The sequence below is a fragment of the Terrapene carolina genome, unplaced genomic scaffold (assembly GCF_002925995.2).
Source record: "Terrapene carolina triunguis isolate 2854851 unplaced genomic scaffold, T_m_triunguis-2.0 Scaffold58, whole genome shotgun sequence".
Classification (NCBI taxonomy): domain Eukaryota; kingdom Metazoa; phylum Chordata; order Testudines; family Emydidae; genus Terrapene; species Terrapene triunguis.
In genome coordinates, this window is record NW_020664409.1 from 51,018,660 (window position 1) to 51,036,449 (window position 17,790).

The 17,790-nt window shown below is 39.0% G+C and overlaps 1 protein-coding gene across 2 annotated transcripts in view; it reads right to left on the minus strand.

Annotated features, from left to right (window-relative positions):
- Window positions 1–15,857, minus strand: part of TOX (thymocyte selection associated high mobility group box) — a 274,162-nt gene extending 258,305 nt beyond the window's left edge. For both annotated transcript variants that reach the window (XM_024205740.2, XM_024205739.2), the window contains exon 1: window positions 15,122–15,857. In XM_024205740.2, the coding sequence (XP_024061508.1) occupies window positions 15,122–15,229 (108 nt within the window). In that variant the 5' untranslated portion in view covers window positions 15,230–15,857. The remainder of the gene's footprint in view (window positions 1–15,121) is intronic.
- Window positions 15,858–17,790: the final 1,933 nt, after the last annotated feature.

Sequence of the window (17,790 nt, forward strand, 5' to 3'; positions counted from 1 at the left end):
CATTACAAAGTTAACATGGACATGTACCTTAAAAATTACTTCTTATGATGAATAGATGACTTTCAAAAGTCATGATAGCAAAGGACCCCATGTCCACTTTTTAAATTAACTGTCAAAATTTTCATATTTTTAAAAAAGCAGGACAAAATATTTTAGAATTAAAGAAATATACAGAGATGTGTGTACTCAGCTTATTCTTTCTATTCTCCTACTGTATATTTTGAAAATGTGCCCCCTCAGCATCATGTTTTCTCCACGCTAGTAGGGAAAGATACCCCCTAAGAGGGCACTGGGGTTATTCCCTCATCCCTGACATTGCACCCTGCATGCTTGTGTGACCGGGGGAGAAGGGAAGAGTGCTGCACATGTGCAGGATATGCACTGCCAGCATCATGACAATAGGCTAGTTTGAAGGAAACAGAGTTGATTGGCTGTCACATAGTGGGAAGTCACATAAGCCACATCCCCTTTCAGGTGCAGTCATTGGGCTCCCCAGGATTGCTATTCCCACTGCAACCAATGAGGTTAGTGTAGAACTGTGTTTCTGAACGTGCTAAGTTCACAGAGCCTTTTGGGGGCAGGGAAGGCATTTCCTCCTTCCCCCCCACCCTTCACTGAATTGGTATGGATTTTTCACCTTCCTCTCAGTATCCTGAATGTCCAGTAAGCAGGGAAGGCTGTAGTGTGTTAATGTTGAAATTTGGCATGGGTCCAGAGCAGATACCTGGTTAAAGGAATGTACAGCTCCTGGGTGAACCCAAGCATGAGAGCAGGAATAAGGGAGGGTTATCCCCTGTGGGTGGGCTCCTTGTCTGGTTCAGCAAGGGGCTCGACTCCTTTTACTAGTATCCACAACCTTAATATAAGGAAAGGGTGAAGGGCGAGATTCAGAAACAGTGCTGGAACACCAGTTAATTCTTTGTTGGGCAGAGGACTAAAAGTAGCCCTGCTCCAGGTTGCAATGAACCTGTTAATCCTGGACAGTTTTACTGGAGTTTAATTAAGAAATCTGCCGCCTATTTAAACTATATCAGGATGTTGTGTCTCTCTTCCTGCTGTGCATGAATCCACAGACAAATACATTATTTAAAAAAAAAATAAAAAAACAAAAGGAAGTATATGCTTCTAGAGTTAAATCATGTGCTCCATGTCTTGTTTCATTCAAGAACAAACATTGATAATGCATTTTCAGTTCCTGAAAATAGTGAATTAAATGGACACAGGCTTAACTAGAACAACACAAGCCGGGACTGCTTTAATACTTTTTCTGCAATCTTCTTTGCCTGATAAAGTTCATTACAGTAATGGCATCTTTAAAAGTGAAACACAGTTAACTGAATAATACCTACATTTCTCACTTCAGAAGTACATTTTTCTTCTCTGAGCTCTCATTGTTACATACAAAAACCTCCTTAGAGCCCCAGAAAATTTAGCAAACCAGTATATTTAAGTGAACACTATACATTTTTTAAAAATAATGGCAATCACTTTATACTACAGGGGTAGAGAAGTGCCTTTTCTTATGAAATTCCACAGAGGTTTTACTGAGAAAAATCACTTTTTCCTGTCTTGTACTTGCGTGCCTCAGGAAAATTTTGACAGCATAAATATCCTTAAGTTGGGCCCTTGCACAACCAAAGCAGCAGCAGACCCTAAATGGGAGCTGCAAGAGCATCTGTAGTGGAATGGAATGATGAAGAGTTGGTGCAAACTCACCTAACCACTTTCCGGGACCCAAAACATGGCACCAGCAGCCCATCCCCTCCTTGAGCTACCAGCTAATACAGTTAGCCCTGTAGCTCAAGTAGTGGCAGTCTGAGCTGCAATGTCAAAGAGGTTCACAGATCAAACCCTGTTGATGATGCATGATGGGAGTGGATGGAATGAATTATGTCGTCTTCAGAGTATTTCTGCACTGCAATGTAAGCTCAGGGTTACTAGAACTCAAAGTTAGCAGACCCTGGGTTTGTTAACCTAGGGCTTGAGTGTCTACACTCATTTGTTACTCCACATTAGGAATGGTTGAACCCCAGGTCCCAGCCAAGGCTCCAGCATCTACACTGCATTTTGTGAGCCTGAGTCCAGTCACCCATATCCCAGACTTCCTAGAGTCCTCCCAAAACGTAGCTGCTCTAACCCTTTGTTCATGGTGCAATGTGGGAAAACTTGATTGTCCAGAGGACAAAGGAAGTTGGCCCATGGGACTGTTAAATACATTCGGCAGACTCCCAGAGCACAAGTCCAGTGGGGCTCCATCTACACTGCAAAGCAATAGGGTTTGAACCCTGGGTCCCAGTTTGACTCAGGCTCAGACCCACCACCCACCTGGTGTCCTGGGCCCCTGGGTCCAAGAGCTGGGTTAGCGTGATTTGTGTGTAGACAGAAAGGGTGTTAGGCTTGAACCTGAGTTTAAACCCTGGGTTTACACTGCAATGTAAACATGCCCTCAATCACATACCAAAAAGCCACATTAAAAGAAAGTTGTTTAGACTGAGAAATCAAATACTCAAAAGTCAGGAAATGCCAGATTTAACTTGCCTGACAACCTTAATTCTGCCCCTTTGTGCTCATGCACTATTAATACAGTTTTAATTACACAATCACATCCTGTTCTTCCCACAAGACCCCTGGCTCATTTGGTGCACAGAATGGATGCACAAGAGCACAGAATCAAGGTTCCACAAGTTTAGGCTTAAAATAGGAGTAACTGGATGATGTTCTATGGCCTGTTATACAGGAGGACCAGATGATCTAAAGCTCCCTTCGGGCCTTACAACTCTATGAATTATTTACACCCTTCATCCCCACATTGCATACAGTCACACACAGCCAACGTGTTCAAATGTAATATGGCCCTACACAAGGAAGTAAGGAGACATAAATAAGGGAGTACTTTCATTCTCAGAGCACAGAGGAACTAGGATGGGAACTGTTGACTGACTCACAATTCTTTCCCGGGATTTTTCCTGGAGCAGTGAAGCCACATAAAGGGTCTGTACAAACCATTGGGCACAGAACCTGATTTCCACTTAAAGTTCCCTAAAGCCACCTTGCCACTTTGTTTCTTTCAGTGTTCATATTTTAAAACAGCTTATTTAAAAACACAATTGGTGGTGTTTTATTGGTGGGTTTTGGTTTAAAATGAAAATGAGAATCAGGTTTAAGACATCACAACACGATAGCTGAAACATTTCTGTTTGTCATAATGAACTTTTGGCTTCTCTATTTTTAGCTGAGCTCTTGTTTCACTATGGAAAATGTTTAAGTGAATTTCTCAATGTCATCTTACAACACCACAGTGTTTACTTAAAAAAAAAAAAGAAAGAAATTCAGCATTTAGGGCCCAATCCTCCCATTGAAATCAATGGGAAAATACCATTTTGCAATCAGACCACTAAGTGATGTATTCCTACAGTTCTTACTCAGGCAAATCTCCCCCTGAAATCAGTGAGAGTTTTGCCCCAATAAAGACTGGAACAGACCCAATATGTATAAGAACTCGTCACTATTCACATGTACAAAAAAAACACAGTTTCCTCATGTCTTATGTAAAGGTGCAAGTTACTGAAGGGACGTCCAGCACAGTCAATTTTTCCCCTAGCTTCATTTTTTTTTAACTAATTTTGTTCAAAGTACTCTTCAGAAAAATAAAAAGTTGAAAGATAAACATACTTTTCGCAAATGCTACAAGAAAAATATGTTCTGGCAGTCTTTGACCAACTTATAATTGAAATGAATTTACATAATCAAAATATATCTTAATTTTTGTTAAAACATTCTAAAAAATGACTGAACACATTTTTTTCAGCTGAAAAGGTTTTACAACCACAGAAGTATTTTGCTTTGTAATTCACTCCTCAGTTGCACACACCTTTTCCCCCCTTCTTTGGAAAATATATCAATTGCTTATTTAAAAAAAAGTATTTTGGGCATGGCTGACCTGTAGAGATATGGAGCTAAGCAGAGTCAGTGAATCCACTCACTCTGATATGCACACATGATATGCAATTAAAATCTCCATTCACATTCCTACAGGGTTGTCAATCAAGAGAAAAGCCTTTTTGACAACATTCAGTGAAGCGTACCAACTAACTGCTGAACAGGAACTTAAACAGTAACAGCTTTTGTTACTAGCAAGAATGGATTTTACCAAGATTGGGTTGAGTTTCTAAAGAAATCATTATGTTCAACATTTTGGGGGTTTTCATTAAAAATGAAAATACGTCAAAAAGCTTTTGTATGCTAAGCTATGATATTATGTAATACATCAGAGTTATCAGATATGTGAAAAAAACTAACCTTTTTGACTGTAGGAAACAATTTAACCTTTTACATTTAGAATGATTACAAGGCAGTTTATTGGGGAAAAGAGGACATTTTGATCTGTTTGTTATGCACTAGCAGCTAACCTTTTTAACATTTTAAGGTGTCTGGTCACAAATTAAAGTTGGGAAGTCACTGTCCAGTTACCAAAATGATCCAGTTAAAATAACACATTAAACATTCACAACTTATGTGAACCTATTATTAGTATTTCAGAACCTACATTTTCATTTATGCATCTCTTTAGAAAATATTATGCACCTAGAATCTTTTCAAATGAACAGTGAAGATGTCATGCCTATAACTTAGTTACTGTTTAATACCTAATCAAAGAATGTATACCTCACAATAGCATTAGTATACTTTAAAGTCATAAATCTATAAAAGCAGGGCACAGTAAAAATGAATATACTGTGCTTGTTAATCTGCTGCTGTGTGTGTTTTGAGCAACTAACCTTGGACTACAATTCTGAAACAAGTTAAAATCAGATACTGAAATATTTGCCTTCTTACTTATCATGCTCTCTAACTGAAGAGAGAGCAGATGCATCCTGACTATTAACAGTCATGACAAATTGCCTTACTAATGAATGTTACACACTGAAAGTGCCATAACTGATTAAACTACAATTTCCCACTACTAGAGAGAGAGAGAGAGAGAGACAGACTTGGGAACTCCAGCAGTGGACAACTCTGATGTTCTGCCAACAGGCCTTCAGGGCACAGTGTGGTATTTAGAAAAACACACTGTAAATTCCATATGAATATATTCTAAAAGACTATGTGTATACAACAGGTTTTAAAGAACATTAGATGAAACAGCTTAGATTTGTAGCTCATGAGCCATGTAAAAAGGATGTGTTTTAACAATTTTAGTATCATTACAAGGCTGTGTTAATAATATTTCTGTTGGTTTTTTCTACTCACCCCCCCCCCCCAAATTGCTTGTGCTTTGCATTTCACATAAAATCTTTCTTTTGTCAGTCTCTTTGTTGGTGCAAAATTGGCAGCAGTTCAAATTCAAAGTACTCCTATTCATTTACTGACCATTAAACCAATGTCATTCTAGTTCACATCAGCGGAGAGCTAAGCTCTAAAAACATAAAAGGCTTGCTTCACCACTAACGAATAATGTGTACATTTTTACAGAGCTTAAACCTTAATGCTTTGCCTCAAACTAACAATACAGTATATCTTATCATTCCTTTTTCACAAGCAGGCAGCTGCTGAAACGCTTGCCACTTCAAAATATCAATTGCTTGCCAGAGTTGTCCTCAACACACCCTGTCAAACTCATGTATATTGTGCAATGAAAATGGTGCAGGACTGAAAGCTAGAAATTGTGTCAAATTTTGCTGTAAGGGTATGATGTGCAAAGAACAACGTATGACAACCGTAAAGACTACAAACAATAGCAGAGGAGCCAGACACTAGATACATCACAACTGCGCCAGTACATATTTTATTGTATGTATTATATATTTAAAGCATGACAAATGTACCATTGTAGACTGTGCTACACAAAATAGAAACCCTTCAGCTAGTTAGGCTTTTTTTCATTTCTCTTGATGACAAATATGTAGTTAAATTTCTCTGCCTTTTGAGCATTTGTCTGCAAATCATATAGGAAAAAAATAAGATTTTCAAAATGAGTAACAGAAACCCAAAGACAACAGTACAAGATGAGAAAATGAGATTTTGTTCAGTTTACACTTTTGCTTCTCTCTGGGAAGACATAGCCAGGGTTACCTTCAAGAATATCTGAGGCTATGCAAAAGAAATACAATAGCACTGTGCCCATAAATTACAGTATACCTAATTTTAATGCAGATAAGTGCTGGTCTATTGATTTGCATGTTTCCCTGGCAAAAATGGAAATTCCATGTGAACACGTTCTTTGTCTGCAGAAAATAAATTTTAAGCTCTTTATGAATACTGCATTTTATGCCAAAAGGGAAATATAAGAAATAAATAGGTTGCTAACGTAACATATATATGAACTCTAAAGAAAGTAAGTGGGGGAAGGGGGTGTATGTACATATATATTACACACACCATTTTTTCACACTTCATTATGTTTTCTTTAAGGGGTTCTGGCTGCTGAAAAAATGCTTCTCTTCAGAGTACAATCTTAAGCTAACTGAGGGAAAACTGGCATAATAAGCAACACATCAAGTTAACTGTAAAGGTGACCATAGTAATACTAATCCTAAATTAAAGCAACCACAGATTGCTGAAATGGAAAAAAAATGTTTATGAGGAAAGATTAACATGAATATCTATTAATCTTTCCACAACCCCGCTTAGGTTGCAAAACCTTTAACATACAAGTTTCTAGAGGGCCATTAACTGATATCAGGCTAACTGAAATGAATATAAATGCTTTTAAGGTGTTAATAAATATTTTGGAAAGAGAATAGGTGTTTTAGGTGGCTGGGGGTGCTGACCTTTGCTGTGTTTATTAGTGGGACAATGATGCATTATTAACACACAGCAGCTGTACCTGAACTGCTGCCATGAACATAATAGCCTTTTATAGCCATCAGGGGAGTGAGATAGGAGGCCTTTATTAACCACTAGACATGATTAGCACATTATGTGAACTTTAGTAGGCAAATTATCTCTTATTGAAATATGTTGGTTATAACTAATTGTAAACATGATTTTAAAACCTTTCCAATGCAAAACTAAGAGTTTTACTACCATTTTGCAAATCATTGGCTAGCAATCTTAAGAAAAAGGGTTTCTGTTCTATTCATACAATCTACTAAAACAACTATGCCTCAAAGACCTGATTCGACTAAGATCAAACTATCAAAGTATTAACAACTCCACTTCATGAATATTAATCTTGAGAAATAAAATAAAACATAAATGAAACATTGCACCATTCAGTAAAACTGTTAATGAAGACACCTGTTTATTTAATATATATTTTCTATTAATGTTACAAGCAGTTCTTAAAAGATTAGTTTTGTAATACATTTTCAAGAGTTAACTTGAAAAAGTAACACCATACTTTACTTCAAAAAGCTTAATTTTGGAAAAGATTATCCCATTAGCCTTAGCAAATGAACACAGCGCTGAGAGTCCATTATGAATAGTCTTTTATGCCCTAGCAGAAAGTCATTAACATAAAATAAATCATTAGCTTTGATATTAAGCTTCTACTATCTGTAGGTTTCTATGACTAATGTTCATAACTGCATCTGCCAAATGAGAAAGCATACTTTTTTTTTTTAAAGGTTATCTTCCCATTTTACTATTATTTTCTGTCTTTGTATTATTTATTACTATTTCAGGCTGATACAAATGTGATATAGGGAACAAATATTTTCTGATGTATACTGACAAAAATCCTGTATGACATTCCAACCAAAAAGATGACCTATAATGAGTTTATTTTATATACAGAGAGAGATACATACACACACCCTTTCCTGTCTCCTGTAATAATTGTCCAGATAGATCTTCAACTTCATGTGGTATCCATCACATTCCTCCTTCTGACTAGCTTCCTTGCGCAGAGGTTATCACATTCTGATTTCAGTGGGAGTTCTTCTTGAACAAGGAACATAGGACTGGGCCCCATTATGGATTTCCTTACTATAGCAAATTTAATAGCAGCTGTAGCTCCCCTGGAACCTTTAAGACCATACAAAGATCTATAACAACATTAGGAGACAAAAGCACTACCAAAGAAGCTCCACTTCTGTGTTTAGCCAGCCTGTATTTTTGAAAAAACAATCTCCACCAATCAAAAATAGCATGATGAGCTAACAGTCAAGGATGTGAATGCTAAGACAATCTGACATTTTTACTAATCTGGATTTATCAGATGTTCATGACACTCAAGTGTGTTTTGTGACTTGGAAGGCAGTATGTTTCTTGGGAGGAAACTATGCTATTAGGATCTATCTCAAATCTACTGACAGCCCAGCAAGAAATACTAACAAAATAGTTGAAGAAAAGTACTTAGATATATGTTTGTATTGCGAATGGAAGATTAGATACATGTATCAGTACAGCCATATAAAACACAAAAACTAAAAATAAAATATACTGTATAAAAATCACAGGAGAGAGAACACCACAAGCATAAATATTAAAAATGACAACAGTATCATGACCTTTGTAGTAAACAATTTAATTTTGAAGATTTAACTCAAAATTAAAAGCTAAACTCTTAATTTCAGTCAAACTCTTGGCTTACTAATGTAAAATGGTTTAAAGAAAAACACTGAAGAAAACAGATCCTGGGAAACAAACAAAGCTGAAACGAATTTTGCTTCTTAGCAATGGTCATTATGGAAAGCAGTTTTGTTACTCTTGTTGCTGATGCTACACAATCAGTATCTAAGTATAGTATATTACTGTGCTGCCATTTTCAAACTGAATGCTGTAGGGGAAAGTGTTATGACCAAGAAAATCTCATTCAGGTTAATGTGAATTCCATGTCTTAAAGTATTATGTAAGTGCTGCTATAATTAACACTCTGTTGGCACTTCCATTATAAACCACATTTTTGAGTAGTTTATAACTCAGCCTTTTTAATGAGAAATTACTTCTTGGACAGAAAATTGGTTCATAGGTTGTATAACACCAGCACCCGTGCCAACAAAATGTTTAAATCGATTAGGCCAGATTTAAACTGAGCATTTTAGTGTTTACAGCCTATGCTAGGTGTTCACAGGGCATGTGTTCACTTCACAAAAATAAACATAACTGCCACTAATTGTCACCATTGTCAATTTCACAGACCAAGGATTGAATGGACCTGGAGACCACACTCTCACCACTACAAGTGGTTAATATTGAGTCACATTGCCAGAGCACAGGGGAAAGCTTTTGCTACCACTATCCATTCTCTGTCGTGTCTGCTCTCAATTTGGGATTTCAGTCTCCAGAAATTTTGGTCTATTGCAGGGGTATGCAACCTATGGCACGTGTGCCAAGGACGGCACGCGAGCTGATTTTCAGTGGCACTCACACTGCCCGGGTTCTGGCCACCGGTCCGGGGGGCTCTGCATTTTAATTTAATTTTAAATGAAGCTTCTTAAACATTTTTAAAACCTTATTTACTTTACATACAACAATAGTTTAGTTATATATTATAGGCTTATAGAAAGAGACCTAAAAATTTTAAAATGTATTGCTGGCACGCGAAACCTTAAATTAGAGTGAATACATGAAGACTCGGCACACCACTTCTGAAAGGTTGCCGACCCCTGGTCTAATGCCTATCATGAGTACAACATTCACTTCGTTTGAAGAGCACAGTATAAAAATGGAAAACTAAAAACTGTCCATTTTCATGTGACACTATGTAAAGGAAAATCCTGATTTAAAAAAACAAAAGCAAAGTTTTGCAGGCTTCTGGGAACTGCATGGTGCAAGCTCCTCATGAAAGTGCTGAGTTCCCTCAACTCCCACTGAAGTCAATGGGAGTTGAGTACTCATTTTCTCATAGGATCAAGCCCTGAGTCTTTATGGTGAATAGTGACATTAGCTATGTTTTAATGTGAATGAAACGCTGTACTCCTAATTTAGCATACCCAGCAGTGTACTGGTTTAGCTTTTTGTCCATAGACCTCACAACAGCTATTTTAAAGGCAGTGTTGCAAAGCTGAAATCCATTTTCTAATGGAACAATAAAATGTTACCTTTCAAAGATGTAAAAATGTTCTACAAAATAGGAAATTCTAGAATGATCATGAATATTATGATTTTAAAATATGTCAGTGGAAAGTTTTCTCAAAAGCCCACATATATAATATTTCCTATATTCTATGAAAATTGGGATCACATATTTTCAGAAATACTGGAATCTAAGCAGATGTATTTGAGGTTTGCTTGTATCTCTGGGACTACATACTTGGGTCTAATCTAAGAGAAGTTCATTCAACTTCTTAATATGTGACATTTCTCTGAAACCCATTATAAGGCTTCAAAGCTTGTAAAAATCAACAATAGATGAAAACATTAACATGACAGTTTAATCTTTTCTCCAAGAAGCACCAACAAATATCAAGTATGACTGTCATGCACTAAGTGACCAAAGTTGTTCAGGGAAAAGAAAAAACATACCCTACTCAACATAAAGATTTAATTGAATCATCCACTGTTATGTGACACACTAAAAATCCCTCAAAAATACTGATACACAATTCTAGTTTTGGAGCTCTCTGAGATCCCAGCATTTAGGAATATCAGCAATAGAATGTATGCATAGTGAGCCATCAGAAAAAGTAGACTTTGGAAAGATACACTCATGGGACATTTTGTAAAGAGGAATATCTGTGTTGTAGTTAGACCTGAAAATGTAAAATATTCTAAAATACTGAAATACTTCAGTCCATTTAAGTCAAGTCACTAACAAAACTCTTATCTGTTTACAAAATATTACCCGTGTTTTTTAACTTCAGTGTAAAACAGCTTTTTCATTTTGTTTAGTCTTTGATTTTGTGGGGGGGAGAAGGGGGTTTCCTCTTATTTTTTAAACAGCTACATTATTTCTCTGTAATCAGGCTATATTTTTCCATTGCATTAACAACTACCAGTGCATCCAGAGTGGATGAGTTGTAGGCTTCTTTATTTCTGAACTAGCTAGACTAGAATCCAGTGCATAATTCTGCAAGGCTAACCATTGGGAGCAGTAAAGACCATTATTTTCTCTCCTACTGTTGGCGGGGGTCAGCATCCCTGTCATTAGCAGTGTCAAAATATAATTATATTACTGATCTTTATGTGAGCAGATACTTAACAACACATGAAAACATAAAACATGAAAATGTTTCAACTCTTCTTATAATACTTGTGGAAACAGACTTTGGAGATGGCAGTACAATGAGGAAAGAAGAAGGAATATTATCGCTGTGTAGGTATATTTAAACTGATGATCTGACATCTTCAAATAGTACAAAACCCAGACAATATTTTACTACTGAATTCATGCAGTGTGCTTATCAAACATAATTTCTTTTTGTAACATTAAATTCAATTAAGAGCTATGATGTTACTTAAAACAGACATCAATTGAATAAACTGTTCTTATTAGCCCATACATGTCTGAAATGCAGTTATGCTTCAAGTTTCAAGAGATGAACAGTATTACCTCAAGTCTAAATCTGTCTGTCCACTATGTTATTTTAAAGGCTGACCTATATACAGCAGCATACCATCCATTCTGTCTGTTTGTATAAGAGATACCTCACACAGTTGCCATAACCAACATTGTTTGCATTGTTCTTTCACTTTTCTCCTTCCATGGGTTATGTGAGAGAAACAAGTAAAAGTTTGCATAGCAAGATATGCAAAACATAATGTGCGTTTACAGTAAATAGAGGAATGTTAAAATAACGTTCTAAACATTTATGCCTACGTTTATAAAACAAAGATCTAAGCAGTCTTTCGAAACAAAGACTGCCACCTGAAACACAGCTGAGCAGAAAGATGGGACTGTATGATCTACATTGTTGTATTTTCTTTTAAGAAGCCATCAAGAGTGATTCATTCTGACTACAGATACTCACAATACATATGTATATGTGGACTGCACAATTACAAGCCTAAAACAATTATCTGATCATTAATAAAATTTATGTTAACAGATCAGTTATAAAACTTTAAAGTCCCTGACTATTTGGGCAATGTACCTAAATTAGCAGCCATTTAATTAGAGTAAATATGTCACAGAATAAAGTTAATCAAACAATCTTTAATTTTAACCTAAAAAAACTCACAGATAAGGGGCCAAACCCTGCAATCATTATTCAAGCAAAACTTCCATGATTTTTAAGAGAGCAGGATCCTGTCCTGAATGAGGATTGCAGGATTTAGCCCAAGGTAAACAGTATCAAACAAAACTAGACTATCACACTCCATCAAATGATACCCTTTGCTTTTAGATATCATCTGTATATAGTCCACCAAACTTTCTGAAAATAAGTTCTAGGAACCTCCTCCAAGCCACTGAAAACACATTAATGAAAATGAGTGACGGCTGAATATTTTTAAAGCAACTAAATGTTTAGAGCAGGGCAGATAAATTTTCACAGCAATGTTAATCATGCTGGGTAGAGGAACTGAGGGAAGAGGTGGAAAATGAAATGTTCAGTAAATGCATGCCTCTCAAGGGCCTAGCAAACCTATTCAGTCCATTTAATATAATCAATGATCAGTGGCAAAGATGTTTGAGAGAGACATGCTCATGCTGTAGAAGGTATCTTATATGAAATATTCCTAGTAAGTCATCTCCAAGCATAAAAAATTATGTCTTATGACTGTGCATTTTTTAAGTCCATTATCAGTCCAGGCTAAGTTAAATAGAAGAGTTACAACTTCTCTACAGAATGAGTGCCTCATTTGCATTTAAAAAGAACAGTTTGCTCCTTCATACATGGCATGACTTAAAAGAAGCTTCAACCAGCTAGTAAAAAAAAATAATCTGAAAACGACTTTCTAAATTAATTTATTCGATTTGCAGTGCAACCAACCAAAAATGATTTAAAGCACTTAATTGGAAAATGATTTAATATATTAAAGTAATTCCTGATTTTCCAAAGCATTTAACTTTTAAATTAAATCTGGCCCACTTTCTCAAGAATGATGAGTGAAATGTGTATTCAAGTCATTACCTTCTTTTTGAAGCTTTAAATCACTGATAGGTTTAATAACGTTTGTCCAGTTTCATTGCCAAATGGGTCTTCAGACACTCTGGTGCATATGTCATTAATTCTATCCCATTCTTCTTTACTTTCCAGAACTTTAAGGTTACAATTTACAATAAAAGATAGAAAATACTGTATATGGCAAGTCAGAGACCAAAAGCAGTATCACAATGATCGCTATGAACATTTAAAGTGCACCACATATATTCTCTTGCACGCAGCTGTCCCCCACCCCATCCCATCCCATCCACCCCACAAAGTTCACTCTTCTCCCAAACTTCTCCTGATCTCTAGGGCAGCCTGCATGGACACTAAAAACCGTGGTTACTTAAACATTGCTAAAAAACGTTCCTCTGGGATCTCTTTTGAAACTTCCTTAGGCATCAGTCACAAGGGGCCTGATTTAATCCTGAATTCTCTAACTCCATTGACTATAAAAGAGTTACACCAAGGATGAATTTGGTCCTTCATGTTGCGAATGATAGGTTAGATCATGCTGGAAACCTTTCCTGAAAACTGAGGGGGGCTTCATCATAATGCTGCACACACTGCTTCTAAACAGGTTATATTTGACTTTATTGTTTGTTTATTTTTATCACTGCGTCTATGCAGTTGCCAGGAGTGAAGGGGACAGCCCTAAATATCTCTATGACATGTATTGTGATTTGTGAACCCACCATGACAATGGGCAAGCAGAAAACACAGTAGTGTTTTCAAACGAGTTAAACTGGGAGTACTGCTCCTTTGCACTGGGCATCTCCCCGTTCTCCGAGTGTGTGTTGCAAAGGCTGGTTGGCAATAAGCAGACACAGAACCCTCTGAAAGAAATACCAAGCAGAAAGCAAGTCTCCTTGCTGACTACACACACTACCAGCAGCAGAGTTTGCACTGCAAAAACATCTGCTACAGTCTGCAACAGCAGCCTTCCAAGCCAGATTTTAAACAAAAGCCTAAAACACACAGGTTTAAACAAATCTTCCTATAAGTGCTTGTTCCCAGCTTTCTCCCCTGGCGGGGGTGTGCTCAAGAAGTGCTTTGGGTAGCTTGCACTGCCTGGTTATTTCCTATGGCTAGCGTTTTATTCATGGGCAAAGCCCATTCCACAACAGAAAAGAAAGTGCAGATCATGCATAAAATACCAGCTGGCTCACGCCACTGAGACAGTAATAATGAAAATATCCCTCCTCTCTTGTTCGTGGGCAAACGGATCGCGAAGTGATCCGGGATCACAGCAGCAAAACGAGTACAAGAAAACCCAGTGCTTGGCTCTTTTGTAAATAACATTAGCCTGCTTTGCATTTCCTCCTTCTCCCAGGCTCTTGTAGTAAACTTCATGCTTTAGAGACATAACCCTATTTACAGTGATTTAATCAAGTTACAGAGGAATTAATAACGCAGTTGCACAGCCAGAACAAAGTCGATGTTCTGTTCAGAACAAACTTGTCACCACCCATTTAATTCTGTACACAAAATAAAAAGCGTGGTCCCGTCATCACAAATTGCTAAGTACAGGCTTTTCGTGAGCCTTGACACATGAACTGGAGGGTTCACGCAGAGCTTTCCATTATGTTTTGAGTTGGGGAAAACAAATCTTTAGTTTGTTTGGGGGGGGGAATAGAAGACAGAGTTACCTGTTCATTTAAATATCCCACATGGACATCCTTTTTCCACGCCGTTTCTCAGAAAAAAATGTACATAATAGCTACTTAGACTTCCAGTTTGGGGGAGATGTTATGAAAAATTCTCTCCTCCCCCCACCTCCCAACACACCCCGTCCTCCTCCAAATCATTCTGGGATTTTATTTTAGTCATTCCACGAGAGAGAGAGAGAGAAATAGATACACACAAGGGTAGATTCCCAGCAAGAAGCCAGGAATCAGAGAAAACGCTCTCACTTTCCTGCACCATCGGGGTGTTTGGAAAACACCCAGAATTTGCCTAAAATACAACATTTTACTACCACACCGCCCCCCGCAAACAACTCCCACCCCGCAAGAATGGCTTTGGTGTGGCTGCCTTTCCTTGAGAGGTTAACTCAGTATACAGCCTGCCAAGATCTAGCTCCCATTCACACGCAACAAAACAACACCATAGATAAAGCACCTCAAATAAAACAAAACACAAGTCACCTTGTTGCAATAGTAGGGGTCCAGGCAGGGAGAAGGTCCCAGACAAGGGGTATCAGGAGTGGCTGCAGGCTGTGGTGGTGGAGGTGGTGAATAAAATCTTACGTCCATTTCACTAAAACATCAAGCAAACTCCTTTCCTGTGTTTTTTCTTTTTTCTTTCTTTTTTTTGGTTAACGTTCGTGCAAAACAAAAACAAACAACAACAACAAAAACCCCAAGCAGGTTGAGAAGAATCAGCAAGAGGTGCCTGAGTTTAGGAGAAAAAGAAACACCTTCCTTGCCTCACATCCGTTGGTGGTTTGTAAAGAAAGAAAGAAAGAAAGAAAAAAAAACTCTTCCAAAAAAGCACCAGTCTGCAGATGTCTGCAAGAGAACCAGCAGCAAACCCTCCTTCTTCTCCTAGAGCAGGGCAGGTAACTTGGAGTATTGTTTTCCCTGCACACACATGCACTAGTCGCTAGCCCTGGGTGTAGATTTCGCTCTCTATTGGAGTCTTTGAGTTGTTTCCTTTCCCCTCTCTCTCTCCTTTCTTTTTTTTAATCTCTATCAGTGTGTGAGTGTTGGGGGGAGGGGGATTTTCGATTCTCCACCTTGAGGAGTGGGGAAGGGGGAAAGCTAGTGCACATCCGTGAGGCGGGGGGGGCGAGGCGAAGGCGCTCTGCTGGGCTGGCCCTGGAATGGCTGCCCCGTGCTGCTCGCCGGGAGGAGGAGAGGGACACCGTGTGCGCCGCTTCCAGAGTCGCGGCTCCGAGTGTGTTTCACACAAAGGGGCTCGCGAGTGAAGAGCCATTCGCGGCTGCCCGGGACGGGGCTGGGGAGTGCCGAGAGGGGGCGCTGCAGCACCCTCGAGCCGCCACCCCCTCCCTTTTCCACCCACCTCCTCCGCTGCTGCCCTACCCCCTGCCAGTTACTATGGTGCCTCCTCAGCCCAGCGCTGCTGCCCTGCCCTGAGGGGAAGGAGAGGAGCAGGAACAGGGAGGGGTGGGGAAGGAGTTAAAGCAGGGGGCAGGGAGCAGCAAAAAGGGGGTGGGGAGCACTTAAGTGGGACCCAGGAGCTCTGTGTTTTCTGTTCCTGACTCTGCCACAGGCTTCCTGGGTGTCCTTGGGCAAGTCACCCAGGAAACCTCTTGGCTGTGAGGAAATGCCCACTGCATGGAGTCTCAGAGCCTGGGTCAGCCAGCGCGGGGCTCACAAGGCAGGGCTAAGAATACCAGTGTAGATGTTTGGGCTGGGGCTGCAGCCTGGGTGCTGATGAGCCCCAAGATCTCAGAGCTTGGGCTCCAACCTGAGCCGGGAAGTCTACACTGCAATTATTAGCCCCGCAAGCCCGAGTCAGCTGACCAGGTCTTACCTCAAGGTATGTCTACACTACACATTAAGCCAGGTCTCTCACATTTGAGCACAACTCCATCCCTTACGTCCATACTCAAATCAATCTGTCCTAGGACCCTGCTGAGGCGTGGGCTAGGGCCCAAGTCCTGCTGTGACTTGCAGTGTGGATGGATGTCAGGACACAGCCCCGAGACAGAAAGTTTGCATAGAGCAGTATGGACACATTAGCATAGCTTTGAGACCTGGGTCCAGCAACTGTTAAGCCCAGCTTTACAATGCAGTGTAAACATTTATCCAAGCATGGGCTTGGAAACACTAGGCTCCACAGACCAGAGCTTAGTGTGCAGTGTAAACATGCCTTTAATGTCCCTTTGCCTCTCAGCTCCCCATCCATAGCATGGGGATAATGATTCTTCCACACCTCACAGGCATGTTGCCAGGACAACACCATGAACACCTGGGACACGCATACAGTGTCACCTTTTCTCACAATGTTATCACGAGTCTCGTGATATCCTGTGGAGTCCGTGGAAACATGAGTAGGGGGGAAATCTCATCTTCCACTTTAAAAAAAAAGTAATTTTCTATAGTTCATGGTGGCAGAGACAAGCTTGAAATTATGACCTTAGTACACCATAATGGCTCAAAAACCACAAGGCAAATAAAAATAATCTGAAATGTATTATTATTATTATTATTAAAATATTTTATGAGTTTGGGGAGTCTCACTCATGAGTTTTGAATGGTTTAGGTTGGCAATATTGCTTGGGGCCGGCACAATATAAGTACTTATCATAGACAGATAGAGGAGCAAAATGGGAGGAGGGGTAGGGAAATAGGGTGGCAGAGAGGGTATCAAAAATGGGGAAGAGGAGCAAAATATTGTAGGAATAAGGGTAAAAAATGAGGGGGAGGAGGATAGGCAAGAACTTGGGAGAGACGGGCAGGTAAGCAAAAAAGTGTATAAGGGAATAAAAACAGGAGAAGAGGAGGGGCTTTAGGGGGATCACGAACTGGCCCCGGTGGGTTTCCTGCTGGCTTTCTGTCTAAGTTTTAATCAACAACAGGAGGGATATAAAATAATGCAGATCTGTAGGAAGGTACAGGAAATACTCCTTGAAATTTGGTAGATTTAAATATCACTGCACATTTAGAGAGATAATATGGAAGAAGAGAAAGTACCTTTTTACTTCTTCATTTAAAAAAGTCTAAGAACTTTAATGACCTCTCCACGGATAAGCCTTAGTGATCACTCCTAATTCCATAGTGATGTTTAAATCTACCACACGCTCATATGCACATTTGCTTCATAAGATTCAGAGCATAAAAGTACTTTC